Source organism: Microtus pennsylvanicus, chromosome 1 (genome assembly GCF_037038515.1).
Source record: "Microtus pennsylvanicus isolate mMicPen1 chromosome 1, mMicPen1.hap1, whole genome shotgun sequence".
NCBI classification, from domain to species: domain Eukaryota; kingdom Metazoa; phylum Chordata; class Mammalia; order Rodentia; family Cricetidae; genus Microtus; species Microtus pennsylvanicus.
In genome coordinates this window covers 187,004,677-187,021,618 of record NC_134579.1, presented here as the reverse complement: position 1 = coordinate 187,021,618, position 16,942 = coordinate 187,004,677, and the positions used below count along the sequence as shown (strand labels likewise).

Below are 16,942 nucleotides of genomic sequence, written 5' to 3'. Positions count from 1 at the left end.
GTGGAGGTTGGCAGATCCTCAATGCACTGGATTTGTGTCATGGCATTTAGTACCTCACGCTGATTGCTTGAATTACTTTCAATCTCTGTTTTGACCTTCTGATAGCTCTCTTAAGGTTTGAACATCAAAGATGTTTAGAGTTAGATATCACTGGGGAATTTTCATATCTAAAAAGTTTCTTGACTGGTACAATATTTACACACTCTCGAAAAAAATAAATCTATTTCATATGCTGTAGAGATGCAAAATGTTAATGCAGGCAAGAAGGGCAAGGCTGCACATGCATTCTAAGGTGGGGAAAAGGGTTTGGGCCCCTTAGAGGAAGGGATATGGGAGAAGGGATGGATTTGATTGGCTTTGTTTTTCGCTCTGATTTTTTTTCCCCTTTGGTGATAGGACCCAAGAATGGCAAATATCTCAAGGAACGAAGACAGGTTTCTTAATTCTACCACATAGCTTTCATTGGTAACAAAGAAACTTGTGTGGCTCTGACAGGGGCTACAGATCTTTTGTTCAGAATCTTCACTTCTACAGTCTCTCGGGTTTGCTCTGCACAAACTGTACTTTTTGGCTACAGGACCCAAAGCAGGAGCAATGCCAATGCCCTACCTGTGTGTGTGTGCCGGAGTGTCTCTGTCTGTTCCACCAACACTTGCACCGTATTTTAAGGTTGGTTTGCCTTGCCAAGATTCTGAGCTACATCTCTAGACCAATCTCTCAAGAAGCTGGGTATTTTGCCATTTAAAAAAAAAAAAATGCCTTCCCTTCCGATCTCCGATCCTCGTGGTGCCGCCAGACTGGCCTCGCAGTCAGTGCAGTGGCTGTTCCATCACTTCCTAGGCATTGCCTTTCAGTGTCAAAAGAAATAAAACAGGAGAAAGGCTGAGAGCAGGGTACTGGTAGCCTGCTGTGAGTCAGCGAACATGTCCAGATAATCCAGAACCAAATAATTTATAGTTCCATGCATTGAACACTATGTTTCTTTTCATTTTTAATTAATTAATTATCGGTGTGCACGTATGATGTATGTGCTCGTGTGCACTCCACGGTGCATGTGTGGAGGTCAGAGGACAGCTTTGTGGAGCCAGTTCTCTCCTTCCATCTTCATGTGGGTTATGGGATTGGACTCAGGCCACCAGCATTATGCAGTATGTCCTTTGGCCCAGTGACCCGTGTCACTCTCTTGCTGACTCACTTTCGTAAAATTCTGTTTAGTTTCCACTTAATTCTACTTTACTGTATATTTATTGCTGAATGTGCTGGCTAGTCTTATGTCAACTGGACACACAAACTAGAGTTATCTGAAAGGAGGGAACCTCAGTTAAGAAAATGCTTCCAAAGGACGCAGCTATAAGGCATTTTCTTAATTAGTGATTGATAAGGAAGGGCTCAGACCCTTGTGGGTGGTTCCGTCTCTGGGCTGGTGGTCCTGTGTTCTGTAAGAAAGCAGACTGAGCGAGCAAGGAGAGTAAGGCAATACACAGCACTCTTCCACGGCCTCTGTGTCAGTTCCTGGCCCCCGGTTTCTGTCCTGCTTGAGATCCTATCCTTATTTCCTTCCGTGATAAGCAGTTCTGTGAAAGTCCAAGCCAAATAAACCCTTTCCTCCCCAACTTGCTTTCGCTCATGATGTTTTATTGCAGCAATAGAAACCCTAACTAGGACAGCAAATTAATAAAAACGTTATAGATTCTCAAAGCAGATCATCTAAGTTCGGTCATCATGTGAGCTGCTCTTCCCTATTCTGCTCTGCTGTTCTCTTGGAGTCAACGCCACCCCAGATTGCATTCGCTTCTTACTGTTCCTTACTGAGAGTTTATCACCCGTGCTTAGTGTAAAGGCATTTGTTGTTTATTACCAGTGAATGAGTTACTTCAGAGTAAGGGGAAGGATGGCTGATCTCCTATTGGACTCAGGCCTACTTTGTAGGATTAGTTTTCTCATGCTACAAAGAACCGTGGACTAAAAGAGGACTGCTGCATTAAAGTACGATCCTTGGGCCAGGAAAAGCTTCTAAATACTGGCCAGCCCAAGGGACACCATGAGCAACACTGTCTTGTTCCTTCAGAGGCTACCATGACAGTGTGGAAAGGGCTGCAGGGAAGAGCCCTGTTTGCTCTCATCCAGCAAGGAGAAGAGGATAGCTGGTGTACACAGAGACACTGGACCCTGGAGCCCCACACAACACCACAGGCTGATGTTTCCTCTTTTCCCCATGTCTCTTTATCCAAAGGATCCCTTAAAGACCCTCTGGGTCTCTTCTAAACACGCCCAACAAACCATTGGGTTATAAACAAACTTTTAAAGAAAATATTTGCTTGTTTTATTGAGATAAGACCTTACTAGGTAGCCTTGGTTGGCCTAGAACTTGCTGTGTAGACTAGGCTGGCCTTAAATTCATAGAGATCTGCCTGGCTTTGCCACTTGAGTCCTGGGATTAAAGGTGTGCACCATCATGTACAGCTTTATTATTGTATATGTGCGTGTGTATGTGTGTGTGTGTGGGGGGGGTTATTTACCTATGTGTGAACGTGACCACAGAGGCCATAAGTGTCTGGTCTCCTGGAGCTTGAGTTCCAAGTGGTTGTGAGCGAACTGCCACGAGTGCTGGCAACCCAAGTTGGGTCTTCGGTAAGAGTGGCCCATCTTAACGTTTGAGTCATCTATCCAGCCCTCTAAACACATCCTTTGAAAGATCTAAATTCTTAGTACTTTTTTGGGGATGCCAATATGCTTGCCTAGCCTGAGCAGCCCTGGGAACTCCAGGCTTCAGCTTTGCTTCTCTGTGGCTTTTCTGTCCTTCTGTCAGCCTCTTGGAGATGCGTTCCTGAGGATCTGCCTGGCCCTGCCTCCTCCCCACGTCTTTGTTCTGTAACCGGTGTTATTCTTTTTTAAAAAATGCTGCAAGATCCCCGTGGCAGTAGGCAGCAGAAATGCTGTAGGTCCCAAATGGTGGTAGCGGGCCATGTGGTGGCAGGCAGCGGGCTCTGGGAGCAGCCAGTCCCAGGCAGAGACAGCTGCTGGTCTCAGAGCAGTGGTGGCGGGCCATGTGGCAGCAGGCAGTGGTCCCCAGGCAGAGATGCTGCTGGTCCCTGAGCAATCCAGGCAGGGAGACACATGATGGGCGGGCAGAAGACAGAAACATGGATAGACATGACATGCAGGGTGAGGATGAATGTTTATTCAGGGGGTTATGGAGGAAGAAGAGTGAAGGGGGGACAGAGAGAGAGGGAGAGGGAGAGGGAGAGAGAGAGGGACAGAGAGAGAGACAGAGAGACAGAGAGACAGAGAAGGGGGGGGAGCTGAGAAGTGGGGAGAGAGGCAGAAGCGAAGCTGCCTCTCCGAGAGGAAGATGGAAAAGAGAACGAGCTCAGGCCGGAAGCTGAAGATCAGCCTGCCTCAGCGGATGGGAAGGGGAGTGGGTGTGGCTTGTCTCTTCAAGGGACCAAAACCATAACAGCAGGCAAAGGAGATAGAGCTGTGAGAAGCATTGCAACGTGTTGTATTCTGCTTAAAAAGTGGGAAAATGATTTCACTTTATATAAACACACCCACTTTTCATTTCCCTTCCTAAGACATTTGGAAATTCTTCTCAGCCTTCAGTCTAGGGACAGATTGTTTCCAATGTGACCTTAATTTTAAGGACACTTCTCAAAACCTGAAACATGGAAAGAAAATGAATATTTATCCCACTGGGATGTGAAAGTTGGAAATTTGGACCTCCTTTTTTTTTTTAACCTACGTATGTAGGCTAGTGACATAGGAATCTGACGGATGTTTTTAATGGTGCCCTTGTATCCCAAAGCTTTCCAAGTATTTGCTAAATACGTGAGAAACACTAACTAATCACCGCTTGTTAAGTCACCGACACCGTATTTACCATTCAGCTCGCTCCTTAAAGCGTTTTCCTCTTTATTCAGTTTGTACGTACCTCCTTTGCTTAAAGTTGTGAAGCGGTGTTTTGTGTCACTTCGTTTGGCCCAGAAATAAAATGGGTTGCAAGTTGTGCCAAAGCCTGCCCAGGAATCCTTACAGAGCCCCTTTGGCTGGTTCTCAGGGCATTGCTATTTCTTTCATACCGCAGCTGACACACAGTGATTAATTGCATAAATACTCATTATTTTTATATCCGTTTCCACAGATGTTTCTCTCTCGGTCCAAAACCAAACTAGACAGCAGAAAATGAAGAAAAATGTTGCCAGTTAGCTGTTTTCCGGAAAGAATGCAATTATTGCCATCAGCGGGCAGCTAATCTACTAATGCTGGGAAGTTTCACGAGTCAGCTGAAAACTTGAGAGCACTGGGCGAGACTTAGGGAGCAAACCCCTTGCTGATGGCCTCAGAGGCAGGTCTGCATGCTAGCCCAGAGGCTGATCAGAATCCATAGGGAAAACATCAATTTCAAATTCTACTTAATGACAATAAAATTAAAAACAGGCACAATTGGAATTTGGTATGAACAAACCCCCAGCTTCCAACATGGCCCTCCCTCTTCAACAGAAACATAATATGAACCACATAGGTAATTTTTAGTTTTCTAGGAACCACATTATGTAAGGGAAAAAGAAGCAAATGGAATTGGTGCTAATAGTATCTTTTACTGAACCAACTCTGGTCACCGTATCTTCATTTCAATGTGTAATTATTATAAAAATCAATGATATAGTCTGTATTCTGTCCTTGGCTATGAAATCTTTGAAAGCTAATATTACCAGCATGCCCTGCAAATGAACTATCAAGATTTAAACTGATCGGTAGCCACAAGTGCCTACCACATCTGGTCTCTCAAGCTCATTTAACCTTTGAAAAAAATGGAGAACTTAATAGCGACACTTAATAGCGAACACCGTAGTAGCAGACTTCATTTCCCACATTAAAGTAGATTTTTTTGATAGTATACTAAAGGAGAAAGAAAAATTTTAAATAACATGCTTAAAGTCTTTAAAGATTGCATGTGTGGAAATGTTTTGCCTGATCCTCCATGCGTGTACCACATGCATGCCAGCTGTCCCTGGAGGCTAGAAGAGGGCATTGGATAAACTGGCATTGAAGTCGCTCAGGGCTATGAGCCACTGTGTGGGTGCTAGGAATCCAACACAGGTCCTCTGAAAGACAATCCAGTGCTCTTAGCTGCTGACCCATCTCTCCAGCCCCACTTTTGTTTTTGATGGCGGCTCACAGGTGTTGATTGCCTTGGCGGGCCACTTAGTCTAGGGTTAGTAGCCCGCCTGGCAGTCAGTTATTCCAGGGTCACGGAGAGGCACTACCTGGAAGATATGGGCTAGGAGACAGGAAGAAGGCCAAGCAAAGTTTGTCAAAGCCTCCGTTTATTAGGGACGAGATACAACCTTTTATAGGGTAAGGAGTTGGGGGATGGGCACAGGGTTCTGGGCTCTTGCCGCGTGGTTCACGTTGGTCACATGGTCCTCGTTGGTCACGTAGGCAGGAGGTTATCTTCGGTCAAGTCACAGTAGGCCTGGAAGTTGCAACTAGGAGATGACACACCTAGTTCTCGAGATAGTTTGGAATGCGGGGTGGGTTCCGCTAACAGATAGCTCTCATTAACAGCCAATTTGGGTGTGGGGTAGGCTCTGTCAATAGAACCATTCTTAACACAATTAGGGGTGTGGGGTTCTCTGCAGACTCCCCAGGGTGATGGTTCCTGTAATGATTTTAGGAGGAAATTGGCTCCTGACACACAGGTAGCCCAGGGTAGCCTTAAACTCACTATCTAGACAAAGATGACCTTAAACTTCCATCCTCCTGGGATCCACATGCTGGGATGATGGATTTGTACCTTCACACTGGGCTCATAACAAGATATTTTTTTTTTTTTTTTTTTTTTTTTTTTTTTACAGAATCATTCAGACTGCAAGGTCCAAAGCAAAAGTTTGTGTAGTAAAATGCAACTTGAGTTTCTTCACCTCTGGGAGGAAGAAAAGGTTTAGTAGCATTTTAACTATCCTGTATCTTCCTTTCTCCAAAGCAGTCTCAATCATCTGTTGACATCTAATTTGAACATATTTATCCTCCCATTTCTGTCCCAGCCATAAACTGAGACTCCGATGTTCCAGCTGAACCTCTCGGTCTTGCAGAGACCACTCCACAACTATCAACACGGTAAAGGAAGATCTATGCATCTGAATCCAACTGGTGTTCGTTTTTTAATTAATTGATGATGATTCACCTTGAGGCCACTGTCCTGTATGTCCTTTTCTGTTTCCGCGGACAGGAGTGGTGTCTGTGGCCTTCGTCTTTCCTTCCTCTTCCCTTTGCCTAAGATGTGCTTTTCTTATGAAAGCATATCTCACATTTTCTTTATGAAAGTCACTTCAATGGCAGTTCTGTAAGAGTCAGATGTGCTGATCCCCCTCTACCCAGTGTTCACTGCTAGGGAATGGACCTTGGGAACAAGAGAAGCGAGCAGAAACATCCTCTTTCCTCTGGCCTTCTCTGTGTTTGAAAAGCCACTTTGACTTTGAGGATCTCAGTGTGCTCATTCCTAAAAAGAGAGACCTGGACCAACCAGTTTCTAAATTCCTTCGAGCTCTGACAATATAAAGTCCATTAATAACACACCTACAGATAAGTCATTCAAAGGGCAAGAGTATTGAGAAGTTGTAATAAGTAAATACATTCAATCCAGGACACAAACCCTAAACATTCTAGTCCTATGAGTAGATCACATAGGAGCTGCCTAGATATTTCGGTGTCATAACAGGTAAAGGATGGCACAGTGGATAAGTACCTTATGCATATAGTAGCTTATAAATGTCAATTTCAGCAACAAAATGCCATTATATTTCAATGGTGGTAAACTGTTCCTGTAACTCAAATTTAGATTCCCTTTTTTTTTTAAGCAAATGTGACATTTTTTGTTAAAAGATACTGTCTGTGCATTTGAGATAATACAAAACAATGTGTGGTGTGTGGCATATATATGATTTATGAGACAAAATGGACACCAGGGATAAAATTTAGCTTACAACTGGATCACTGCCAGTTTCAGTGTATGGACCTGAGTTCCTCTTCCCTCCCTCAGTGCTCACCTGGCCAACACATGGCATCTGGAAGTAACCGTGCCTTGGAATGCTATGTCATCATTCACGACTTTTTAAGACAATACCTTTTTTTGTCATTGATGCATAAGTTCCCAACGAGTCTCTTGTTCCATCTGGCTAATTTCTGAGATGTGGAGTTAGTTGTGGATATAATTGACTTTGGGTCGCCTCCTGTTTTCCGCTTGCTGTAATGTCTTTGGGATCCAATCAGGGTGTTGAGTTCAATGGGGCATTTATTTATTTTTCCAGGGCTGGGTAATCTAATGCGACAGGGAACCCTGCTGTATCTGGCTGCTCGCCTGTCCACCACCGTCTGACTTGTGTCTGGTTTTGGCTGTTAGGACATGCTGCCTTGGTTCCTGTGCAGGAGCTTTTGCCAAAGACTTTTGCTTGGTGAGGAACTGCTGGCTAAGAGATCATGCAAATATGCAACTTTGTAAAACAGAGTGAAATCGTTTCTGTGACTGTAGAATTTGAGTCCCTCTGCAACACTTATTATTGGATCTTTTTCACACTCAAAACTTACTGCAAATAAATTGGGATTTTATTGGTACTGATTTTTATTATAATTATGGATTGATCATATCTTCATATATTTGTAAATGGGTTACATTTACTTCTCCATAAAATTTTTGGTCATGTTTTTCCTGTGAAGTTTTTACTTATTTTTAAGAATCATATATATATAATTTGTATTTCATTGCTTTATCAATTATATCCACTATAAGTATCTTTATTCAGTCTGTGTCTTTCCTTTTAAATTTTTTTCTGGGTGTGTTTTAACAAGCAAAGTTGTCATTTTAATACAATTATTGTTATCAGACATTTCTATTTTGATTTAACACCTTTGGGAAATCTTTTGCCACCTTGAAGTGATAAAAATATTCTTCTATTTCCTTTATTTTTTTTTAAAAAAGAGTTTTGCCTTTAACATTAGAGTCCTTAAACCATGAAGGATTCTTTTTTATTTTTGGGCAAATTAATGTTGTATACCTTTATAAAACCGCCCTTCTTTTCCCCAGCGGCCTGTGGTCCATCTTTGCTGCTTCTCTGGTTTTGGGTCTGAAAGTATTTTGTACCACACTACTCTAGCCATCTACCTCTGCAACAACAGCAGCATTCCTTGATTACACAGCTGTGAAACATCTGGATACCTTTCCATCACTCCCTTATTCTTTTTCAGAAGAGCCTTATACTTGAATTTTAAATTGTTTTGAGGACATGTATGTGGTATGTGTCCATGTGTGTGTAGTGTGTGCACATGTGCATGCCTATGTATTGTGGTATGTATGTGTGTGTACTTGTGTTTGTGCATGTGTATGGTGTGTGTGTGTATGTGAGAGATAGACATGTGGTGTGTGTGGTATGAGTGCATTGTGTGTGCATATGTATGTGTTGTGTGTGCATGCACATGTATGTGTAGTATTGTGTATGTGGAGGGTGTGCATATGTGTGTATGTATATGTGTGTGAGTGTGCAGTGTGTGTGCATGTGTGTGTGTGTTGGGGGGAACAAGCATGAATGCCAGAAGACAAGTCTCAGGAATTGACTCTTTCCTGATACCTTGTCGAATCCAAGGATTAAGAGTGAGATCAGCAGGTCTGTGAACCAGTTCCTCTGTCAACTAAACATCTCATGGGCCCACTCTTAGGCTTTACATATTTCTCTCATGAGTTTTAGAATTTGATGAAGTTACTAGTTGTTTTTACATTTGATAATATTCTTTTTTTAAAGGTAAAAAGATTTGTTTTGCTCTTTATTTATATGTATGTGTATCTGTGTCTGTGTGCACGTATATGTACTTGCATGTAAGTACCCATAGAAGACAAAAGGGGGCATCAGATGCCCTGGAGCTGTGTGCCTCCTGACATGAATTCTGGGAACCAAACTCTGGTCCTCAGAAAGAATGGTAAGTGCTTTTAACTGCTGAGTCATCTCTCCAGTTCCGGGTATTAATTACATATTAATTCAAATGTTGTTGAACCTATAATTCTTTTTGGAAAAAAGATGACTTCTGACAAGCTGAATATTTCTAACTGTAAATGGTCACTCCACACATTCATTTATTACTGAAATTTTCTTCAAGCATACCTTGTGTGCCATTTCTTAGATTTATTCCTGATTACATTAAAAGTACTTTAGTATTAATTTTTGAAATAGTGAAAATATTTTATAGCTGGGAGGAATGACACATGCCTGTAGTCTCAACACTTAAAAAGACTGAAGTAGAAGAATTGAAGAACTGGAGGCCAGCCGGGGCTACATGGGAAAACTTTCTCTAAAGATAATATAGCTTTTGTTTGTTAGTACATGGTGTGTATTAATGTTTCCAGCAGTTCAGAAAATCTCCCCTCAGCCATAGTGTGTATGCTCTGGTGTTTTCCTTAAACAATCTCATAATTTAGGAATAATGCAATTTCCTTTCTAGTGCTAGGTTTTAGAACAGATTTTTTCTTTCTTTTAAGTAAATTTTATGACATTTGTATGCACGTGTATGTGTGTGTGTGTGTGTTGGTACAACTTGTAGACTTGTTTTTTCCCTTCTACATTGTGAGTTCAATCCCAGAATTAAACTCAGATTGTTAAACTTACTGGCAGGTGCCTTAACCCACCAAATCATCTCACTGGTACCTGTTTCTCTTTCCCTGTCTCAGCAGGCAGCTGCATAAGATAATACAGCATATTTGACATTTCTCTAATTTTGAAGAGAATTCTTTTGAAAATTTCACCACTCAAAATGATGTTATTTTTGTTGTTGTTCAATAACTATAGTCTTTTAAGTTTATTATTTTACTCTGATTAATGTTTTATCTTAAATCATAAATAGATGTGGAACTATCTGAGAAGCTTTTCAATATTATTTGAAATGATCATGTTTTTATTTCAAACTGGCTCATGCCCTATATAATGTTTATGTACATTTCTACGGGTCAAATAAATGATGGGGCTTTTAATACACAGCATTTCTTTTTTATGTCTAAAACCTCTCCATAACGGTGGTGCCCAAACTGGGATTTCAGTGTGATCACTTGTGAAACGTTAGGAGAAATCAATCACATTTATCTTTAGATCCATAGTTCCTTCGCGATGTCAAGTGAACCCTGCATTTCAGTGATAAGCCCGTTAGTTTTCCTGGTCCGTGGTATTTAAACCTCTTTCTTGAATGTGATCTGAATTCCCCTTTCTTACACTGTTCTATCATATTTGAGGGGCACATCAGAGAGGCATCGTAGAATAGCTGGAGGCATTCTCTTTTCTTCTCAATTCTCTGGCAAACTTTGCCTAACTTTAGAGCACTCAGCCTCAAATGTCAAGTAGAATTTAGCTCTAAAATCCCTACTTCTTCTTTGTGGAAAGATTTCTATCTCTAATGAAATTTACGTAAGATTGGAGACATTTTATTTTAAGCTGTTGTGATGAATGGTATTTTTCTAGGAAGTCACTTGATCTGTGTCTGGGGAGCCATCCTGAGCTCACAGACAGCAGGATGGGAACAAAGTCTCCCCAGCGTTTGTGACGCTTTGATGCCAAAGCGCTCTAGTTCCTTAATATCGTCTTCCTCACGGACAGGTAACAACGGTGCATCACCTCGTGGAGAGCTAGACTGCCGGTTAACCTCCATTCAGAAGTCACCAGCTGGGCTCCTCAGAGTGGATCTCTATAGAAAGGGTTCCTTCTTGCTTCCTCAACACTGTGGTCTTAGTTTTTTTTTTTTTTTTTTTTTTGTAGCAAGGGTATATGAGCTAGTCTTTGCTACACCTAACCCACCCAGTGCATAATGAACAAGATTGACACATTGATAATTTATTGTCACAAAAAAAAAAAAACAGTTCTAGGCCTGGAGGTGGTGGGGCACTCCTCTAATCCCAGCACTCAGGAGGCAGAGGCAGGTGAATCCTTGTGAGTCCTAAGCCAGCCTGGTCTACAAAAGCTAGTTCTAGGACAGGTAGTGTAAGACTTTAAGACAATCCTGAAGCCATTTTTGACAATTCTGAATCCTCTCAGCCTCTGTGCCATAGTGCTTCCCCTCCTCCCCTGGGAACCAAGGACCTAACAGCTACACTCGCACGTACTCAGTTCCTGAACAATTACCCATATACGTATGCTTTGGTTCGGTCCCCTGGGAAACGGGGTCAAAATGACCTCTTACCTCATCTGATCTGGCAACAGCTCTCCAGTCAATTATTGGTAATAGCCCTTTCGAATAAGCCAATCAAAATAGTCAAAGAACAACCCCCCTTGCTTCCGTGGCCCCTTTAAAAGTAGACTGTACCCGCTATTCGAGGTCCCTCGGCTTCCCGAATGCTGGGGGACCCTGTCATGACAGAATTAATAAGACCCTCATGCTTTTGCATTGGCTGTGGTGTATGAGATGGTCTCTGGGGATGACTCCTTCTCGGTGTTTGGACGCTAGAGTCCAACAGTAGAACTGCTATACAGGGAAACCCTGTCTTGAAAAAACAAAAAACAAAACAAAACAAAAAACCAAAAAAACAAAACAAAAACAATTGTTCGTTTGAATTTTGGTGGCTGGCATGCTTGGTACCTGTAAAAAGGGTCACTTAAAAAGAAAAAGAACTGGGTAGACTTTTTAGTGGGTGAGTAAAGTGTTTATCGAATAAACACGGAGCTAAGTTCAGTCTTCAGCACTCTTGTGGCTATGGTGACATGAGCTTGTGACCCGAGTCCATTGATGGAGAGGGACATACTGGAGGATCCCTGGCCTCCCAGTCAGCCAACTAGTCATACTTCAGGTTCAGCAAGAGCCCTTGTCACACAAACCAACAATATGGCCAATAATCAAGGAAGATATCTGTTGTCAACCTCTGACATTTACACTCATGTGCATACATGTGTACCCTACACACACACACACAAGAGAAAAATAACAAAACCTTAATTAAAACCTTTTATTGTCTTCTAAGAATTAAATGCATAGAATTAACACAGGTAAATTGTGAGTTTTCTGGATAATCTGATTCCACGTAAGTAGGAATTAATATAACTTTTTTATCAGAGACCAGCTTCGAAAAAAATACCACTTACCAGGGTAGGGGCATGGGGATTGAAAAAGTTAGTAAAGGGTACGAAGATGTGAGTGAAAAATAATAAAACAGAAAACATAGACTAGTACTGGGAGGGAGTTGCAGTGAGTACTGAAATCGCCCATGTTTAATTTCCATTTGCTTAAAAAAAAAAAACCGTCCCCAAGAGGTAGAAGTAGATTTAAAAAAAAAAACTGCATTAATATAATACAAGGAAACGAACAGACCAGTAGAAGGTTGTGGTCTACATTCTTAGTTAAACATTCTCTAGCTAGAACAAGACAAGTAACCCTCACACCCCAGACCAAAACATTCTGTCAGCAAACCGCTCCCTGGGTGGAATGAATCCATTGTTTCTCCCTAAGGGAACTGGAATTTAGTTGGAGCCTCAGACTTTTGTTTGGGGTAGGAACAGATCTACTTCTCTATTTCTGAAATACAAGGCGTGGCTATTAGTCAACACCTGCTGACAATAACCTTGAGAGAGCAGAATTCTCTGGTCTAAATCTAGGTGCGACCTTTGTTTAAGGTAGAAACAGGCAATAACCTTGAAGAAATAGAAGTTCCAACTCTCTGACCTTTGGTCAGGGTAGAAAAATAGGCTCCTAATTTTGGTCCTCCACACTCTTTTCAATTTTTTTTTTCCTGAGACAGGGTTTCTTTGTAGCTTTGGAGCCTGTCCTGGAACTAGCTTTTGTAGATCAGGCTGACCTGGAACTCACAGAGATCCGCCTGTCTCTGCCTCCCGAATGCTGGAATTAAAGGCGTGCACCACCACCACCTGGATTCTTTTAAAGTTTTCAAGAGCACAGGAGTCTGGAAAGATGGCTCAGAAGCTAACAGAACTTGCTCCTATTTCCAAGAACCTGGGTTCAGTTCCAGCACCCATACTGAGCAGCTCACAACAAATGGTTCATCATGGCGCATATACAGAGAAATAGACACACAGGCATAAATATAACAACTACAAAGTTTTTTTAAAGCATAGACTATAATTCCATTATAAGTACCTAAGTTTCTTTCATAAATGACCATCCCTTGGTCAACCACATGACAATACACATCTTAGGGATATATCATAAAGAATGCAATAACAGTCCCTCAGAGAGCCGGGTTTCCATGAAGTTCTCCTCTGTCTTGAAACATGAGATTAACCGATACTTTGAAAATATTCGGCAGGAAGAATCCGTTTATTTAGATTCGGAGGTGGATGAGCATATTCACTGGTTCCAGAGAGAATTCATGAAAACAGACAAGGACTGGAGAGAAATTGACAAGAGGATGAGCCAGACGCTGGAAATCAGAAGAAAGATGATTGACCGCCGAGCACCCCTCAAGGACATTCTCACCATGTTTCCTTTCCTGAAGTGCCCTTACCAGGTAAGAGTCTCTGGTCTTGGCGTCACATTCGCGTCACGTTCGCAACACATTTGTTTTCTTCCTCTTTCCTCTGGAGTGGTGACCAGACAGTCTGGCAAGGCAGTGGGTGTGGCTCTCAGTATGGTGTGAGCAGGACAGTTAAGGCAGTCAGTCAAAGCTGCAGGAAGCCCCTTCGAGAAAACCAATGCTGATGTCTTTAGGATCAGTGTTTCCTGTAGGGCACAGGATGGGGTGATAGTGGGGGGGAGGCAGGTGTCTGTATGTATTTAGACAGTTAAGACAGTATGTTCAGAACTCCTCCCATATAACATTTTTCTATGTCTTTTATACTAACAAATCTTAGGGTCTTAGGATTTCCATTTCTGTGATAAAACGCCATAACCGAAAGCTGCTCTAGGAAGGAAGGGTTTATTTGAGAAAAACCAACCAGATCTTAAAGTGGTTTGACTGCTTCACTGTCCTATAACCACTGAGAGTCATTTGCCAGGGATGTAGACTCTGAGGAAGAGAAGCGGCTCCTGGGGGAGGGGCCCTGGCAGTTAAGCCCTATGCGCCACCACCTCGTAAACATTAGTATCCTCTCCTTTAAAACTCTTTCAACAGATTGTTTTTTTTTCTTCGAGATGAGGTTTCTCTGTGTTGCCTTGGAGTTGTCCTACTTGCTCTGTAGACCAGGCTGGTCTCAAACTCACAGAGATCCTCCTGTCCTCTGCCTCCAGAGTGCTAGGGTTCAAGGTAGTTGCTACCACCTCCCGGCCTCCACAGAAAATTTAAAAATGAATAACAAAATCACATTTGATTGTATAGAACTTCATCTAGGATTCTGTCAGTGGGCTTTAAGGATATGACGCAAGCCAAGCAGGGCTGAGATTTATGAGGGTGAAGTTTCTTGAGGTCTTTGAGATGCTACCACGGTTTCCTTCCTGTGAAGCAGCCTCAATAGCCACCTCTTAGTTAAGTGAAAGTGGGTTCTGGATTAAAACTGTTGTCCCAGCCAATCAGAAGATCAGGCAGGAGGGGCCTTTATGCCAGGGTGTTTAAGGCCAACTTGGGCAACATAGTAAAACCTTTACTCAAAAACAAAACAAAACAAAACAAAACCCATAACTTCACCAAAACACCTAAGAATGAAGCTAAGAGAGCATGGAAAACTTTTGTAAAGAATCTGAGTTTTTTACTCTAATAGAGTAGGAATACTGCCAGTATGGATAGAACTGAGGAACCAAACTAGGTGAGGCATTGGCTTGCAGGCCTTAGCTCCTTGGCCTGGCATCATTGGTAGGGGAGGCACTTACTATGCAGAGCTAAAGTAAGATGGCTGTTTTGACAGGTGGGAGCATGCAGTGCTTAGTGGTCCCACTCAGCCCAACAGGAAGAGCCTGGGGTTTGGGAATGATGGACAGCTGTCCAGAGACAGACATGCTGAAACTTTGCCAGTAAGTCACTACCACGTGGTGATACACAGATTAATGGAGATGGGTTAAATTAATATGTAAGAGTTAGCCAATAAGAAGCTAATGGGCCAAACAGTGATTTAAATAGTATAGTTTCTATGTGATTATTTCGGTTTGGGGAAGCCAGGAAAAACAAGCAGTCTCCCCTCAACAACTGAGGGCTGATGCAGGAAGTACACAGTTAGATAAGAGCACTCACACTCTTGTGTGGCATCCAAGCCTTGTAAGAATCACCCCTAGGCTTGGTTTATCCCAGTCAAGGGCAAAGCCCAAAACAAACTTACCTAAACAAATGATGAAGTCTGGCAGGCAGGGAGGAACAACAAGGTTCTTAATTTTGCATCCTGTAAAGGAAAACCAGTTACTGGGAACTCCCTGCTGGTGGGTCGCCAGGAGACACCCATGCAAGCGAGCAGTGTTGTGTTCTGGTTGCTGTGCTAGATTTCTGAACTCATGAGTCCAGACTATGGAAGAACTAGCCCCATCCATTGGACAACAGTTTAGAGTTTACACAGCCCTGATGAAGCTTATCTCCACCCAGCTCATATAACCATTTGACTGGTCCTACCCATGACCCAGCCTTCCAATGGCTGTCAAGCCAGTTGCTTAGGTGTGGTGGGAAACATAGTATGATCAGTGAACCTGAATTATCATGTATGTGGGAAATCTCAGCAGACACAGTGAATATAGGGGAAAAAAAGATAGAGAAATTTAGAATTGAAAAGCACTTTATTCGAAGTGAGTGTCTCACTGGGTAGGCTTAACAGCACAGTGAAAACCAAAGCAAGAAGCTGAACTTGAAGATGACCAGTAGACATTTTCCAATACATGTATCTAGGAAAAAATGATTAAAATTGTGCCGAAGGGCTTTTCCACCTGTCATTCATTGGTACTGTGACTATGTCTGCATTGAGGATATTGGCAGGCAATAACACTGTGAAGTTAGAAGCATGGAAAGAGAAAGAAAGGCTAGAGAAAGCTCTGTGAGCTATGCTAGATCTCAAGGTATCAGTATGTTTGAGTCTACTTACATGCAGGAGCATAAGTAGTCATTCATTTTTATGTTTCTTTTCCTTGTCACTTAAATGGCATATGGGAGATTCTCAGTGGATAATGGATTTGAAAATGGAAACCATGCTGTGAGATTATTGGTTCTGGTGAGGGTAGGCATAGTAAAGATGGAAAAAACAGGATCTAAAACTCAAAATGAGGAAGATTACATGAACTGCTTTTGAAACATTAATCCTTGGCTATAAGGTCACTATCAAGGTTAAAGAGGCAGGCGGCCAAGTGTCCTTGCAGAAGTCTTTTGTGTATAAGATTGTGGTGGCACCAAAAGCAGTCTATAGATTCAATGCCATGTCCATCAAAATCCCAGCAAAATTCTTCAAAGACCTCAAAAGAACGGTATTCAACTTCATTTGGAAAAGCAAAAACAAAAACAGGATAGCCCAAACAATCCTGTGCAATAAAAGAACTTCTGGAGGCATCACAATCCCTGACTTCAAACTCTACTGCAGAGCTACAGTACTGAAAACAGCCTGGAATTGGCATAAGAACAAACAGGAGGACCAATGGAACCGAATAGAAGACCTGGATATCAATCCACACATCTTCGAATACCTGATCCTTGATAAAGAAGCAAAATATATCATGGAAAAAAGAAAGCATATTTAACAAATGATGCTGGCATAACTGGATATCAACATGTAGAAAAATGAAAATAGACCCATATCTATCACCATGCACAAAACTCAAGTCCAAATGGATCAAAAGCCTCAACATAAAGCCAGCCACACTGAACCTTATAAAAGACAAAGTGGAAAGAACACTTGAACACATTGGCACAGGGAACTACTTCCTAAATAGAACCCCAGCAGCAGAGGCAATGAGAGAAACAATTAATAAATGAAACCTCCTGAAACTGAAAAGCTTCTGTAAAGCAAAGGACATGGTCAGCAAGACAAAATGACAGCCTGCAGAATGGGAAAAGACCTTCACT

The 16,942-nt window shown here is 42.1% G+C and overlaps 1 protein-coding gene across 2 annotated transcripts in view; it reads left to right on the top strand.

Annotated features, from left to right (window-relative positions):
• Positions 1-16,942, top strand: part of Samd3 (sterile alpha motif domain containing 3) — a 47,375-nt gene that overhangs the window by 24,483 nt on the left and 5,950 nt on the right. For both annotated transcript variants that reach the window (XM_075959259.1, XM_075959258.1), the window contains exon 7: positions 13,286-13,486. In XM_075959259.1, the coding sequence (XP_075815374.1) occupies positions 13,286-13,486 (201 nt within the window). The remainder of the gene's footprint in view (positions 1-13,285; positions 13,487-16,942) is intronic.